Here is a 15,107-nt window from a genome sequence, read left to right on the forward strand (position 1 = left end):
CACAGCTATAGTAGACATCCCACCCAGGAAACCACTCCAAACCCATTTTAAGCCACCCAGTCTAGAACTGAGTTTCTGTTCCAAGGCACTATTGCTCAACCATGTACACTATATATCATGACCTCTTGAAAGCAAATGAGCGTAAAATTGTAGCAAGAGCTGTTTTATATAACTGGCATGCATTTCAGGTTTAAATCACTACTGTACTGACATTCAAGAATTTCAGTCCCCATACAGACTGAGATGAACAGCACTTTTATTTATTTCAGTTACAAGAAGACAAGTAAACCTTACAACCGGAAAGGCAATGAAGGCCTCATGAGCCTAGTGAAAACCATTTCATAATCTACGCAATGTTATGATTTCTTGAGATCACAAAGAAAGCATACCCCCCTCTTAAACAACTTTTCCTTATTTCTGTAAGGATGTTTCCTGTAAGAACAGCACACTGATGTTAACAGAATCAAGAGGGACCAGCGATGTACAAAGCCTACATTCACCCTCCCACCCCCCACAAAAGGTTTAAGTGTAGATTTTATTCCAAAAAAGATTAACATGCAGTCATGATCACACCTAGAGAAGAGGGTAAAATTAAAGTCTGTTTTGAAATGAAGTCAAATCATTACTCATTAATGAAGTTAAATGAAGATACTTTTCCACATGGCAGTGTAATTCACAGATAAAGAAAACTCCCTTTAAGCCAGTGCTTATCTGACTTCCCTAGTAAAGAGAAAATAGCTTACATAAAAACTGACCGCCCCTACCAAGCACTCTAGATAAGAACTATGATGTAAGAAAAGTGCTAGAAACATGTGGGAGAAATTACTATACAAAGTGTCAAGTGCAACCCCCCCCCCCCCCCACCCTCAACCCCCTTGCCTAGAATTCAGTGTATTTACTGAAGTACAATAGAAAAGATGGAATTCAGGAGTGGTTGACAGTAGGATACAGTGCCACAGGTTGAACAATATCCACTAAAGGACAACCCCAAGCATGCATGTACCCCAACACAAGGGAAAGATGTGCTTGAGCTTCCCAATGTGCTCATTTCTGCAGATAGCTCCACTATTATCTCCTTCCTCATTACCAGCTTAATTCTTGCAGTCCTTTGTAGGGACCACTTAAAAAAAAAGTCCATAATTCTGGATTATTTGACAAAAAAATTAATTTGCTATTTTTAAGAACACAGAGCTGGAAAAAGAAAACCTTACAATTCATGTCTTCTGTTGTTCTTATAAGTAGTATTGGACCGAGAAAAAATGAGGAAGTGCCAGACCAAGTACTGTTTCATCATCCGCTGTCTGAACAATACAGTAGAGGCAGACCATAACTTCTTCAGTCAATCTCTAGTCGATCAGTTCTGGTGCATTTCACCTGTGCTTTATATGTCAGTTCTCAGTCTCCCTCACTTAAGCAGTCAGAAATACATTTATTACATGGTACTCACAGTAAGTCTCAGAATTTCAGGCAGACCTATTAATTCCCCAGGACTATCGTTTTGGCTCAGTGAAGACTTTTGAGTACCTTAACTTACATTCATTCTGGAGGCAGCCATCATGATTCCATTTACCCAAAGAGCTATTTGAAGTGGGGCTGTTACCATCTTGAAATTGCAGTTTAAAGGTAACCAGTAACACAAAAGAGTACCTTCTGTATTTGCAGTGAAGGAGCTGAGAGAAAAAAATCTGTAAGAAACCATTGCTGCAATTTTATTTTAACAAAAGGGCAGATTTATTCATGTTTACAAACAAGTTTCAAAAACAAAAAGGAGAACATGTATGCTACCCACTAACAACCTTTCAAAATGCCAACAGCCCTCATGCTGCATGAAGGATTCTATAGATTAGAAAAAAATCACAGTTCCACTCACAGTTCACCAAGACAGCACTAAACTAACATGATTAGACAAAAACAAAGGACTAAGATTCTGATGTATTTTGATTTAATCCATTTTGCCCGAGATAACAGAAATATTTCAAGCAAGTTCCATCACGTATTGATGTCCTGCATTAAACAATCCTACTAAGTTCTGAACAAAAGTTATTCATTAAGTTTCTCAAAATTTTTAAAAATTAAACAGTTGTTTCAAAACCATTAAGTAGTAAATGTATTTAAGAAACTAATTAGGACAGAGGCCATAACTTCATTAGAACACCACTGCTCATGTTTTTACAAAGCATTAGTGTTATCTATTTGGCTATTAGTAGTAGCAATTTATCTACAATATTTAACAAGGTAAATTGCAGGCAAAATTTAGTACAGTTTCAATAGAAACACCCTTTTCCTGAAAATACAGCAGTATTTGAAGGACTAGTTTTTTTGGTTTTTTTTTGTTTTTCGTCTTCTCTGCATCATTTATAAGGAAGCTTCCCATCTATGAACAGGAACAAAAAAGTATCTACAAACCTTGTAAACAGATCTGTATCATTTATAAACATAAATAATCCAAATTATTAACAGCCAACAGCAGAAATTAAAGTATCAATTCAATGATCCAGGGCCTCCTTGCCCTTCCCAGCTTTCCCCTCAGAAAAGGATCATGATAAACTAAAGCTCTGCTAACACACTCTTCAGGACCATTCTTAGTACAACAGATGATCCACAGGTCACTTATGCTGAGTTACTGTTTATCTGTCAGAGTTCATTATTACTCCCACCCCCAGAAAAGCACCCTCCAGTCTGGCAGAAAGCTTTTTTTTTAAAAAAATAAATCTACATTCGTACAAGTGTTTCTTCTGTTGAAGTCCAAGACAAGAATATCATCTTGTCCATCATAATGTGTGAAGAGACCCAGTTTCAACTTCTTTACAATGCAGCTAGTGTGTTAACATTCAGCTTACAATCAGAGTGATGTTTCCAAACTATGTAGTGGGCTCCCTGGGGATGAAGAGGTAGCAGACTTGTTCTTGTCTGTTGTAAGGTGAATTCCACTGTCAACCGCATTGTTATTTCTATTGGGAGAGGGAGGGGGACTAGAGTTGCGTTTTGTTGGAGCATCATCTTCAGCATCAGTATCATCAATTAGGGGAATATGAGGCTCGGAGTCTTCTATTCTAAACTCAGGATGCGTCATAAAATTGTGAATTGAACTTCGTGTCTCAGGTTTCTCCAGCCCCTCGTACAAGGAGCTACGAAATGCATTCACCACTCGGATCTGTAAACAAAATAACAATATTGTTAAAATGCTGCATATTTCCTGAGAACGGCATGGTTCTTATGAGTTTGAATCCACAAACAGCTAGACATGAGTGAATCAAATTTGTATGATGCAGTGGAACTTGCAATAAACTGTAAAAAATGAAGAGCATTTCAGTAGAGCACTGCCAGTCTACACAGTAGGAATAAAAATTGTGGAAGTACTGCAAAAAGCAGAAGGGCCCTAAAATTCAGACATGGCACTAGAATTGTTTAATTATTTAACACGGGCTAAGCATTTTTCAGAAGTGAGGCCGACAAATATTTACTTATTCAAAAATTAAATAAATCTCAATGAGTGTTTTATTGAATATTTGGGTGAGATTGGAGGGAGGGAAGGAGAGACTGAAAATAAGTTAGGGGATAAAGGGGTCACTAATTCTCATGCTAGGAATTAGGATGTCAACTGACTATGAAAAAGCCAAGCAAGTGTAAGCCAATGTCACAATGAACGAACATTTACAAAGTCATGCAAAAAAGGATACCGCTGTAACGGCTGTAAATATTCGAGTATATAGCCATTTACCACTCTAGAGAAAGCTCCTTAGTGAACAGTGCTTTGGAAACTTAAGACCAGAACTAGGAAATTGAATACTGTATTGTACAGCTTAGTAGCCAGGACAGGTTGTAACTTTGAAGAGACTACTTAAGTAGCGCCAAGTATGAGAAACGCAGGATGATCAGCCTTTGCACAAGTCTTCAATTTACATTGAATTCACGGACGCAGTTCCCAGGCTGAGGACTGTTTTGTGTCTTTTTCTTGTTTAATATTTTCTGAATCAGAAAGCTATGCTAACAGATTTCATAAATAAACCTTTCATAGTTAAATTAGATACAAAAGAAAGTACAGCTTTATTTTGCAAACTGTGCATGTCCAGGCTGACTTGAATTTAAGCTTCCCAAACTATTATTTGAATGATGAAACCAGCTGCCCACACCCCCCCTTTCTCCCATGCCTCGTGTTTCCCTGATCAACTAGGGAAATTGAGGATTCATTCTTGAACTGATAAAACAAGTAAGGTGAGGCAGAAGTCATTGACTCATTTATACAACACTTTTCCCAAAACAGTTTCCCCCTCCTGTTGACTCTTTATACAATTCTCAACATCCTAACCCTGAGCAAGTCTCCAGCAAAGCAGTGTGAAATAGTGTTAAATAGTAAGCAGCAGAGCAACTCTGTAGTAAACAAGAACTTGCTGTTACAAACAGCAAGTCAAATTTAAAGCTTTTTTTAGCACATCCAAGATGACTTGTTTCAAGCTGAGAAACACATCATGACTACAGCTTCCAGAGTTCCTCAAGAGAAAAAAATAAAGTGACTCCCAGGTGAAGGAATGAAGCTGGAAGGTCAAGCAGATCAAGAGCAGACACTAGAAAACAGCTAAGATACACCAGGGAAGTTTGCTGTAAACAGAGTAGGGCTCCCCAAAAGCAATATGTTAAATCAAATTGGTTATAAATGGAACCACTGCACATGATAAAGTCTCATGTCTCGACTGTGTACTTTGAAATCTAGAAATAGCATAGTTTCCCCACCTCTGCTCCCTCAGACCACTTGCATGAAGAATTTTACTCCAAAATGATCATGTCCCCATTTTTATACTGGAGGTACATGCTGGGCCCAATTAACCATGGAGGCAAGGGAAGAAGGCACAGGGAATAAGGGGAAACAGGGATGGGGCACATGATCAAGGGGAAGGACATAATTACCAGTAAGGGGAGGACAGAAAAGAGAGCAAATGTGCTGTAGAAAAGATTACAACAGCAGCTAGTACTTTACTGCTCTTTGCATGAAAAGAATTGAGCAGAATGTCAAGGAGATGATGCATTATACGAGGTTTAAATAAGTCCAGCCAGCTGCCGAAACTGGATTTACACTTACCAAGAAAATTAGCAGTGACAATACCAGAATGAAAGTTTGCAATGACTTTATTTGGCATGTTGTATCCCACTGTGCCATTTATGTGTCAAAATGAAATATGAATGTCTCATGGCACTGTTTGTTCATTGCTTACACATGAGAATTTAGAACATCAGCAGCAATGAAAAACAATTATAGCTTAAGAAGACAGCTGTAATTATCACAGAATATGTGCATACCCACAATAAAGGCTTGGTTCCCATGCAGAATGCATGCTATGCAAGTGGACTAGATACTACAACTACAGCAAGCCTGGGACCCTCAGAGTCCAGCCACAAAGGCAGAAATCAAACTTTCAGCACTTTAAAAGGGAAAATACAGTGTTTTGAAGGCTCTATTTTCAACAACTCAAGATAATTAAACTAGAGGCATAACTATAAATAATTCATGTAAGTGAAGTGCAAACAAGACAATTTGTTAAGTGTAATTCATACTGTCATCAGGCCTTCCTCATATTAGTACCAGAATAGCAAGGAATGCAGTTGGCACTCCAAATCCTCTTAACCAGATGGCTGCTTAAGAGTTGCAACCTTACTTCATAGGAACTATTTTCCAACAAGCAGCTCTAAAAAAGAGACAATAACACATCTGCTTCCTGTTAATCTACATGAGTTCTCAGAAGCTGTTCTTCTGGAGGGTGTAGCAGAAGGCTGCAATGGTGAGGATAAAAAACTAGTTCTCTGCTATGGTAGCTCTGTATCTGCATTGGTCATTTGATGCAATGAGATGCTGCAGTGCCCAGTAGATTCTGCTCAAATAGCAGCATGGAATGACATTGCTCTCTAGAGAATTCTGAATGTCTAATTAATGTTCTGGAGTGTAGTTAGGGATACAGGTTACTAATTAGCATTTTAACTAGGAGATGCAATCCTGTGCATCTTTAAGTGTTAAATCTACTTTTCATTTTGTGTTCTTGAGGCATGCAAATTTGTGAGTTGAGCTTCTCAGCACTACTGCTAGGTAGGGAAATACCTGTCTTGCCACTGGAGAATAAATACAGAGGTAAATACTTGTGCAAGCTCACACGTGAACTCTGGCCAAGCCCAAAAATAATTAATTAGAAAAAAAAAAAGTCTGAAGATTTCACCATTTCACTTAAGACAGCTCCTGAAATTAAGGGTCTTCATCCATCTGGCAATCTGAAAGTTTAAGCAGGGAGGGGAAGGGGGAGAAGAAGCCCTCTCAGAGTTATTTTAAAAAACCAGTAATTTAACCTGTCTCTAGGAAGTTAGAGAAGAAAGTTAAACATGTATTAAGATGGAAAACTGAACAAAGATACTGGCTATCAGTATTCAACTACAGCTACTAAGCATCTTCTGGCTCCAGAGTTTAGGCCTACATCCAAGAGTAAATAAATCTCCAGCCTCTACAGAGAGGAAGGCTGAAACTGAAATGCCGCTTAGAGCACAAGATAGAGACAGTAGAATTGAGATGAGACAAACTTCACTTTCACTGATGGCTTATGAACTGCTCCCAGAAGAACCTAGAGAGAAAAAGAATCCTTCAGATTTGAATTAAAGTTTTGCCATTTAATGCTTAATTTTTTTTCCTTTTTATATAGCTAATTCATATTTCTTCTGACTTGTATGCATTTTAGAAGCCTTGTTTCGCCTCCTGAATCCTGATGTTGAAAAAGTTGTTATTCAGTAAATAAGGTCCAATGAAAACAGAGATTCATAAAGTTCCTTACAGGCTACAAAGAAAATGCATTTAGTGCTCCATGTTCTAACAATATTCATATCTTCAAATACCATTTGCTTCCAAATCAGCTTGCTTACTTAAGCATTGTTTGTGCTGCAGTACAAGAGATCTATTTTTGTTGACCTGGGTCCATGATTATACAGTATATTCATTTATTCAATGGAAGTCATCCTAAGAGGCATATACTCGAAAATTTACAACAGTTTTCCCTTTTTGTCTTAAAAATCCCTCTGTACACGAATGGATGAAGGCACAGGATGTGCAGGCTCACAGCTTTCACATTAAAGTCTTTTGTTGAAACTGTTCCACCTGTTCTCAGCCCTCTAAGAAAAAAAAGTCTTGAGGACTCCACTTTGTGGAAGAGCTCTATAAAAGCCTGAACGATGATTTTAAGTACTAAGGAGAAAATGAGAAACGTTAGGTATGTGAATTAGGAAATGTTAATTTCATGCACTTTAGGAACACACACTCACACCCCACAGTAGTAGAAGCAGTAGTAGAGGAAAACACTACATGTGTAGGGGTAGAAATATTTGTTACATCATGGTGCTGGCTGGCGATGGAGGGTTGCCGCCTTAGAGCCCCCTGAATGGTACTTCCACTCTGGAAAGCATTCACTACATCCATCTGCAAGGAATCAGAGATTGTGACAGCTTGCTCAGCAAGAGAGAGAGAGAACAAGAGAAAGGACCATCCCATCTATAACACACAAAAAGTAAAGAAAAAAAGGCACTTTTTAAAAACAGAGCAGATACACAGGCAAGAGTTGCATTTAAAGCTGAAGAAAACAGAGGACCCTGAGAGATTACACATCCATCCATACCCCCCTTTTGACAGTCTCAATCACACCAGTTAGAACAGCCACCTTAGTAAAAAATGGAGAAATCTCCCTCATAACACCCATTGCATCCTACCTTTTTTAAGACCATACCTGAGTTTGTATCCTGTTTAAGCCCCTAAACCACAAAATCTGACCACGACGCAATTCTCTCTCAGCATGATCAATCTCCTCTACATCTTCTGCTAGCTCTTCTTCAGGAATCTCTTCCTTTTGTGTTCCATGACCAGCTTCTTTAAGGAATTTCAGTCGGCTGGTTGGAATTGTTGAAATCAACTAACAGTGGATGAAATACATAAATCAGGATTATTCTTTCTTAACAAAAAAAAGAGTAATACCAGTCTTAAGGCTTAACAGATATCCTGCATACAATTAGCAAAGTAAAAACTAGATTACATAGATAGGATGAGTGCATCAGTGTAAAACAATCACTCCAGCTGAATAGCTACAAAGCTGTGAATATACTTAGTACCTCAACCAAGGTGCAAAATTAAACTTGGACTACAAAACAGCCTTGCCAGAGACAAAGAATTCCACATTAACATTACATGACAATGCCAGGAAGGAGCAGTACTGAAGCTACAAAAGCCATTAATCCTGTAGATTGTTCTTGTATCTAGAGCTTTTAGAGTTTCATCAGTTTGATGAGCATGACGTGTCACCTCAAGTGGGACCTCCATCACCTAAAGTAACCACAATTAATTCAAGAAATACAGGAGAGACATTCACTCATTTGTGACCTGGGAGATATCAATCCATTTGCAAGGTGAATAATGTTTCTGGAATTGTATCTATCTCAAACTGTTACTTTGCTACTTGGTGTATAGCAATCTATATATCTTAAAGAAAAACTACATATGGTTAAGGGAGTCATTTTTGGTACATTATATCTAGCAGATTCAGATCAATTCCAAGATTGCGTTCCTTGATCATCACAAACCTAGAAGATCATTTCTGCAGCTGCAGAGGAAAAAAATCTGCTCCAAAAGCAACATAAGCAGCCCTTTATGCTGAAACTGCTACTATGAATGCTCCCAACTCACACTTCAGTTTCTATTATTCTAAGAAAATTAAAGCTCTTTGACTTTAATGAGATGCTAGAGCAGCATGAATGGCAGTAGAGAAGCTTTGCCCTTGCAAGATACTTTGGGTCAAAGGTATTTCAAGCCATCTCGATTCTCTTCTAGGAATCACCTCAGAGTGACTCTATTTGATTTTTTTAAATAATTAATTTTCCAAAGAATCTTGTTAAAAAGCTTAGTCACTTTTAGAACATATGTCTATGTATGTATTTACAACTAAAATTCATCCTACCAATTTTATGGTGCAACACGAAGTGTCTTTTACTTAGTGGAAGGAAAGAAACTGTAATGGAAAACTCTTCATGTGGTATGAAAAGTTTAGACAACTATGTCATTAAATAATAGAAAACTCTGTAGCTCTAAAGTTTCACGTAAATAAGCTTGCTGCTTACAAGCACTGTTGTGCATGCAATAGTAATGACACTCAGGGGGGAGGGGAAAGGAAATAAAAGTCCAAATGTAATGGCTTACTACTAGGTGGGAAGACTTTTCAATTATGCCACAATTATGCAAGTAAAGATTAAAGAGAAAGTTGGTTTGAGTTTGCTGCATTTCTAGCTACTCCAGGAAATTTTTAAATCAAGAAAATACTGCCTAATTTAGCAATTTTGATTTTTCAAGAAAATCATTAAGCACCAAGTTAAATATATTTTAACATTAGCATGTTCATTGCATTTTGTATTTTTACCACATTTTCTAGTGCTCATATTTGGCTGAAGATAATTTAATATTTAAAAGGCAACTACAGCAGCTTCCAGTTAAAAATTGCTAAACAAACCAGCCACAGGATCTAGTCACAAAATGTTAATAGTTGACCCACTCTGAGGAAGGAATATTCAACTAAAGACTTTCTATATCTATTGAACAAGTAAATTGTAATTAATATTTACTGTTAGTCTTCATATATTCATACAGTCCACCTGAAATATCTGAATTCTAAAGACAGTGTGTTTGCTTTTTCCATTTAAAGTATACTGTTGCAAGTAGAAATTCGGCATTTTGAAAAATCCTAGTTTACCTGGCCCCAAAGTAGTGTGCCCATGCCCAGGAAAATGGACCACAGCCACTGTTCAATTGAGAGTTCTGAGCAACTGAAAGGCTTTCCACCAAACTGCACAATAATTATCTGTGAAGGAAAACATGATTAAACTTGTATCAGTGACCTGTTACTAGAAAATTCCCTAATGCTTTAAGATCACAACCGACAGCTCTGCAAGTGAACATGGGACTTCCCATCTTGTTAAGCATATTTTTTCACTGTCTCAGCAGTTCGAGCCAGTTTCCAAACCTATGCCATTCTTCTGCTTTTCAGCATTCCAAGAACTACCCATTCATTCTTCAGATGTCACACTCATGAAAATTTGCTGACTCCTCAATTTTGCTTGCCACGTTTTTCCCTTTATTTCACAATTACAGCATGTATTTGATCCTACAAATATATAGTGATTACTTTTGCTATGAACACCCATCTTGGAACTAGATCCAAGATTCATAAATTCATAGATTCATAAGACATGAAATATCTCAGAAGTAATTCTACAGGATATTACTATTTATCACATCAGTGTTAAATATCAGACTTTAAATCACCACATGTAGTAAATCTTAGGGGAAGGGGAAAGAGTTCTCAAAAGCTAAAATTAAATGAGATCCTACTGCCTTAGCTATTACAACAAGCTGTACAGGCCCTAATGAGCAAGGTATCCCTCTGCATAGGAATTATATGCATGAAAGTCTGCCCTGGAGAATCAACAATTCAAAGCAGCAGGGCAGCTATGAAAAGGAGACAGTCTTGACCATTAAGTAGGACACCTGACAGCTGAAAAAGCAAAGAGAATCTTCTGTTATTAACTCCAAATTAAATACTGAGATAACAAATCAGGAGGTGGGAAAGCATTCAGTCTGCCAAATTTATAAAGGGAACACAGTGGCAGTCAGGAGTAACTTCTCAATGTTTGGCTTAGTTGCACAACAACAGTCAATCTGCTGCATTCGTAACCCCAAAAATAAGAGCAGTTTCTGAAGAAGTGTCATCTCTAAAAGTCTAAACCTGAGAAAGTTCCCTGACTTAATGCAAAGCAGCAGTGCATACGTTTCCAATGCTTAAACTGATGTAACTTCAATCAATTTGATGTATTATCAACTCTAAGGAGAAGCTTAATATGTAGGTTATATGTCCCAAATAACTTAATGCAAAATGAAAATGGATTCTGAAATTAAATAGCATATTGATTTGTTTGTTATTTCTTATGACTAACTAAAGTGAAGGCTATTTAGAGGGTGAAAATATTTCTTGCAAACTATTTTTTTTTAGATTCATGTTTAAGTTGGTGTTTCTCAACACCAGCATGTGAATACAATCAACTGAAGATCATTTCATTTCCTTTGTTAATATGTAGTGAGTTAACTAACTAGCTTTTATGAGTTTCCCTATGTCTTGGAACAGAAGGCCCCTAGACATCTGGGGTTTTTTTCACTTAAAACAGTACTTCTACAATATATACCAGTAGGTATCACTGGTTCCTGCACCAGTAAGGTAAAAACTGATATTTAAATTTCTAAAGCTTATTCATGTCCTAATCTCATTAAGAACATAAAAGAAGTTGCTTTTTTTCTATAATTGTTTAAATGGATTCTCGTTCAGATACACAGGTAGATATTATAAGAAACATTTTATAGGAAAGATTTAGGGGCAAGGAAGAGGTGAATGAACAGATGACACATACAATTTCTTCATATTTTGCCAAGAGTTTAGAACACTAATATAAAATTGAAGATGTAGGAAATTCAAAAGTTAACTACAAATACAATATTCCAGCATTACCAGCTTCAAATAGGTTTGAAAATTCCATCAAGCTGCACTTACAACTTGCTTATTGTGTGCTTGACCCTGGAGGTTTTCAACATTGCAGAAATTGGATCTTAGGCACTAGTTGATTGGCATTTCCAAGGTAAGCAAGTACATCAGTGCACTAAACGCATTTTCTCCCCACCCTCCAATAATCTGCTTACCTGCACAACAAATGTCCCCAGCACAATAGAGCAGAAGATAGCGTTGTTAAAGATTCCTTCAAAAACATTTCTTTCACCATGAATCTTTCGGGCATTAATTTCATTAAAAAGCTGCATCATCACAAATGTATTAAATACTATAGTATAATGCTCTGAAGGAGGAGCATGCAGAGGTGCATTTCTTCCACTATCAATATCAAAAATTTTCTCACCTGTATATAAAAGACATTTATTAACAGCTTGATTAGTGTCTCTACACACACAGCAAAAAAAAAAGCTTTAAAAAACACCTCTCTACAACATTCAGAATAACTTGGTAAAGTCTCAGTATTCTTACCAGCAAACAGGAGCGTGAAGACCACTACAAGCTGGTAGAATGCATGACCCAAAATGTTCTTCATCATTGTACGAGAAATCAAAGGTTTGTTTCTACCATAAGGCTTCCGCAGCAGAAGAGCTTCAGTGGGTGGTTCTGTTGCCAGGGCAAGAGAAGCTAATGTGTCCATTATGAGATTTACCCACAGCATCTGCACGGCTTTAAGTGGAGAATCCTATAAAAATAGATACATAAACCCTCCAATAGAAGTGCAGAAACTACAGCTATTAAAGGCACCTATCAGACAATATCAGCATGTTTTGAAGAGCATTATGATTTTTGGACTACTGTTTAAGTGAAAATTTGAACTCAAGAATTCATCAATCATGACTCTTTCAACCTTTATTAGCTGAAACAATTCCCCACTGGTACGTACTTGTGTTATGCAGGCTCCTGTAAAAGCAACAATTACTGCTACTACATTGACAGTAAGTTGGAACTGAAGAAATTTGGAGATGCTGTCATAGACATTTCGTCCCCACATAACTGCTTTAACAATACTGGTGAAGTTGTCGTCTGTAAGGATAATATCAGAAGCTTCTTTAGCTACATCTGTTCCAGCAATACCCTGATAGAAAAAGAAAAACATGAAATATAACAGGATGCATTGACTTTTTATGACAACAGCTCTTACGTCATTTGGATGCACAACATCTGAAGGACTCCTTTAATGTAAGCATACAGAGGTGTATTGAAACAAGTTCTACTTGAAAGTCTTAGGAAAATGAAAACAAAGTAATGCTCTCTTTAAAATAAAGACCTTGATGTAAATTTGAGAGTTGACAGTAAAGACAATGTAAGTTCTCCCAAAGAAATGTCACTGAAACCTGTTCAAGCTGAAGGCCACCAGATGGTGCAGTGCTACAGTTCAAGCTCTGCCCTAATTATATTGTTGTATGGATTCCAGCAGCACAGTAGGATGGTAAACACTACCAAAAACCTTCTGCAGAAGGGCATTGGCATTGAACAGTAGACTATGTAATGCCATTGCATATGCATTGCAACATGACATTCTTAAATTTTAAGCACCTCTAGTCTCCTACAGTACCCAAACAGCTGTGTACTGCGTAATGATGCCTGAAGACACCTACTTAAAAAAAAAAAAAATCTTAATTTTTCTTTTAGCATTCAAAATCCACTAGCTCAATAGCAGATTTAATGATCCCTATTCTTGATATATTATTTTGTCAAGGAAATGAGTCACCTGCACAGCTATATGTACACCGTAAAAGGTACCTTTAGATATCATATGGTGTATTTTAAGTGCTATTTAGGTAAGCAGAGAAGATAGTTCCTTACACAGATGAACACAGACAGCAACTGCAGGAAACATTTAAAACAGATAAACAAATCTGCCCCTGACAGTAGTAACTACAGCAGCTATACAAAGATACTTGTTACAAGACTGTTACAGCCTAGAGAACATTTCATATGTAGCCGTCAAATTTTTAAGTTATGTTTTTGAAAAAAGCTCCTTGAGAATGATGTGAAATATCTTTCCCATTTCTTCTCTCAAGAGTACAATCTGAGTCAGTGCTTCTTTTTCTGCATGTGGTATAGGAAGAGAATGGTCTTCATTTTTTCATTCCTTTCAATTTTTTTTCAAGCTTTAAGACTACAGTGACCTGCCATGACCAAAGAGTACCTCTTACATTTAATACTGAGAAGGAATCCTGTGGCAAAAGGAAGCTTGAGGAATCTGTCTTACTCTGTGTCTTGAAAGAAAGCTGAAACCCACATACTTAAGGCACGAGTCTATGCAGGCTAAGCACTTAAAAGCCAAGACACTGGCAGCCATGTGAAAAGGCAGCTGAGAAAGCCATGTAATCTAACAAATCATCCAGACAAGTGCAGATCCTACACTATCATAAAATGTTATTGCTTCAATTGTACTCCAGATGTACAAGATATGGCCTCCAAAGTAATTTTGAACATCAACTGGCAGTCTCTTTCATTATCATCTCCCTGTTCATGAAACAAGGTTCTTTAATCTGAAGTGATTTGATAAGTCATTGATAAAATAATGAGGATGTAAAATAAAAATCCTACCATAGCAAATCCAACATCTGCTTTCTTCAAAGCTGGACCATCATTGGTACCATCACCAGTTACTGCTACAACTTGCCTCTGGTCAAAGACAGTGCTGTCAATTATACCTAAAATAAAATTACATACAAGTGTTACAGTTCTGAATAACAACACAGAAAAGACTTAACCTGAAAGAGAAGAAGCACAGGAAAAAAATCCAACTTTACTTCGAAGCTCAGAGAATTTTTACCCACCTTTTACTAGAGTGTGTTTGTCAGTGGGAGAAGATCTTGCAAGAACACGAAGCTTTGGCCAAATTTTATCTATTCGCTCTTGCTCTATCTGCAGGAAGAGCATTGGTTATATTTTACACACATAGGAGACTTAGACTATCTGTTGATCTACTTGATGAGAGAGTCAGTATTCTTACCTCGCCTTTTTCATTGCGTATTCTCCTGTTAAAGTCTTTGCCCTCTAAACACAGGAAGTCTTCACCGGGATTCAGAATACCACATTTCAATGCAATAGCACGAGCAGTGTTAATGTTATCACCAGTGACCATACGTACAGTTATGCCTGCACGCTGACACTTTTTTATTGCATCAGGTACCTGTAAAGAAGGGAAAAAACCCCACAGGCTGAGAGACGGTACATTAGTTAAATAAATGTAGACATGTGAGTGAAAGGAATGTTTATGGCTCAGTACAGGATACCTGTTATTTTAAAATGAAGACTGTAGTTATGGAACATTTACAAAAAAAAAATGAAGTAGAGTACCACAATTCTTCTCGTAACAGCCACACAAGCTGCGATTCTGGTAAAAGGCTTTGTGCCACTGCTATGTCTGTTCTCCTCCCTCCTGCAATTTTTCAAATACTGCAGTATTCAAAAGACCACAAAAATCCTCATGGCATATTAGTCTGTACTGAGTACTGGCATTTTATTTATGATTAT

The 15,107-nt window shown here is 37.3% G+C and overlaps 1 protein-coding gene across 14 annotated transcripts in view; it reads right to left on the reverse strand.

Moving 5' to 3' along the window:
- Window positions 1-239: 239 nt before the first annotated feature.
- The window catches only part of ATP2B1 (ATPase plasma membrane Ca2+ transporting 1), a 60,368-nt gene continuing 45,500 nt past the window's right edge, over window positions 240-15,107 (reverse strand). For 8 of the 14 annotated variants that reach the window (XM_085570205.1, XM_085570208.1, XM_085570204.1 and 5 more), the window contains exons 13-22: window positions 14,584-14,763; window positions 14,408-14,495; window positions 14,175-14,281; window positions 12,502-12,693; window positions 12,087-12,300; window positions 11,750-11,961; window positions 9,756-9,863; window positions 7,749-7,931; window positions 7,358-7,516; window positions 240-3,154 (exon numbers count right to left, since the gene is read on the reverse strand). In XM_085570205.1, the coding sequence (XP_085426331.1) occupies window positions 2,843-3,154; window positions 7,358-7,516; window positions 7,749-7,931; window positions 9,756-9,863; window positions 11,750-11,961; window positions 12,087-12,300; window positions 12,502-12,693; window positions 14,175-14,281; window positions 14,408-14,495; window positions 14,584-14,763 (1,755 nt within the window). In that variant the 3' untranslated portion in view covers window positions 240-2,842. Of the gene's footprint in view, window positions 3,155-7,290; window positions 7,517-7,748; window positions 7,932-9,755; window positions 9,864-11,749; window positions 11,962-12,086; window positions 12,301-12,501; window positions 12,694-14,174; window positions 14,282-14,407; window positions 14,496-14,583; window positions 14,764-15,107 lie in introns of all 14 variants that reach the window. The other 6 variants (XM_085570214.1, XM_085570213.1, XM_085570215.1 and 3 more) reach the window with 4 other exon arrangements.

The sequence above is a fragment of the Lonchura striata genome, chromosome 1A (genome assembly GCF_050655825.1).
Source record: "Lonchura striata isolate lonStrDom1 chromosome 1A, ASM5065582v1, whole genome shotgun sequence".
Classification (NCBI taxonomy): Eukaryota; Metazoa; Chordata; class Aves; order Passeriformes; family Estrildidae; genus Lonchura; species Lonchura striata.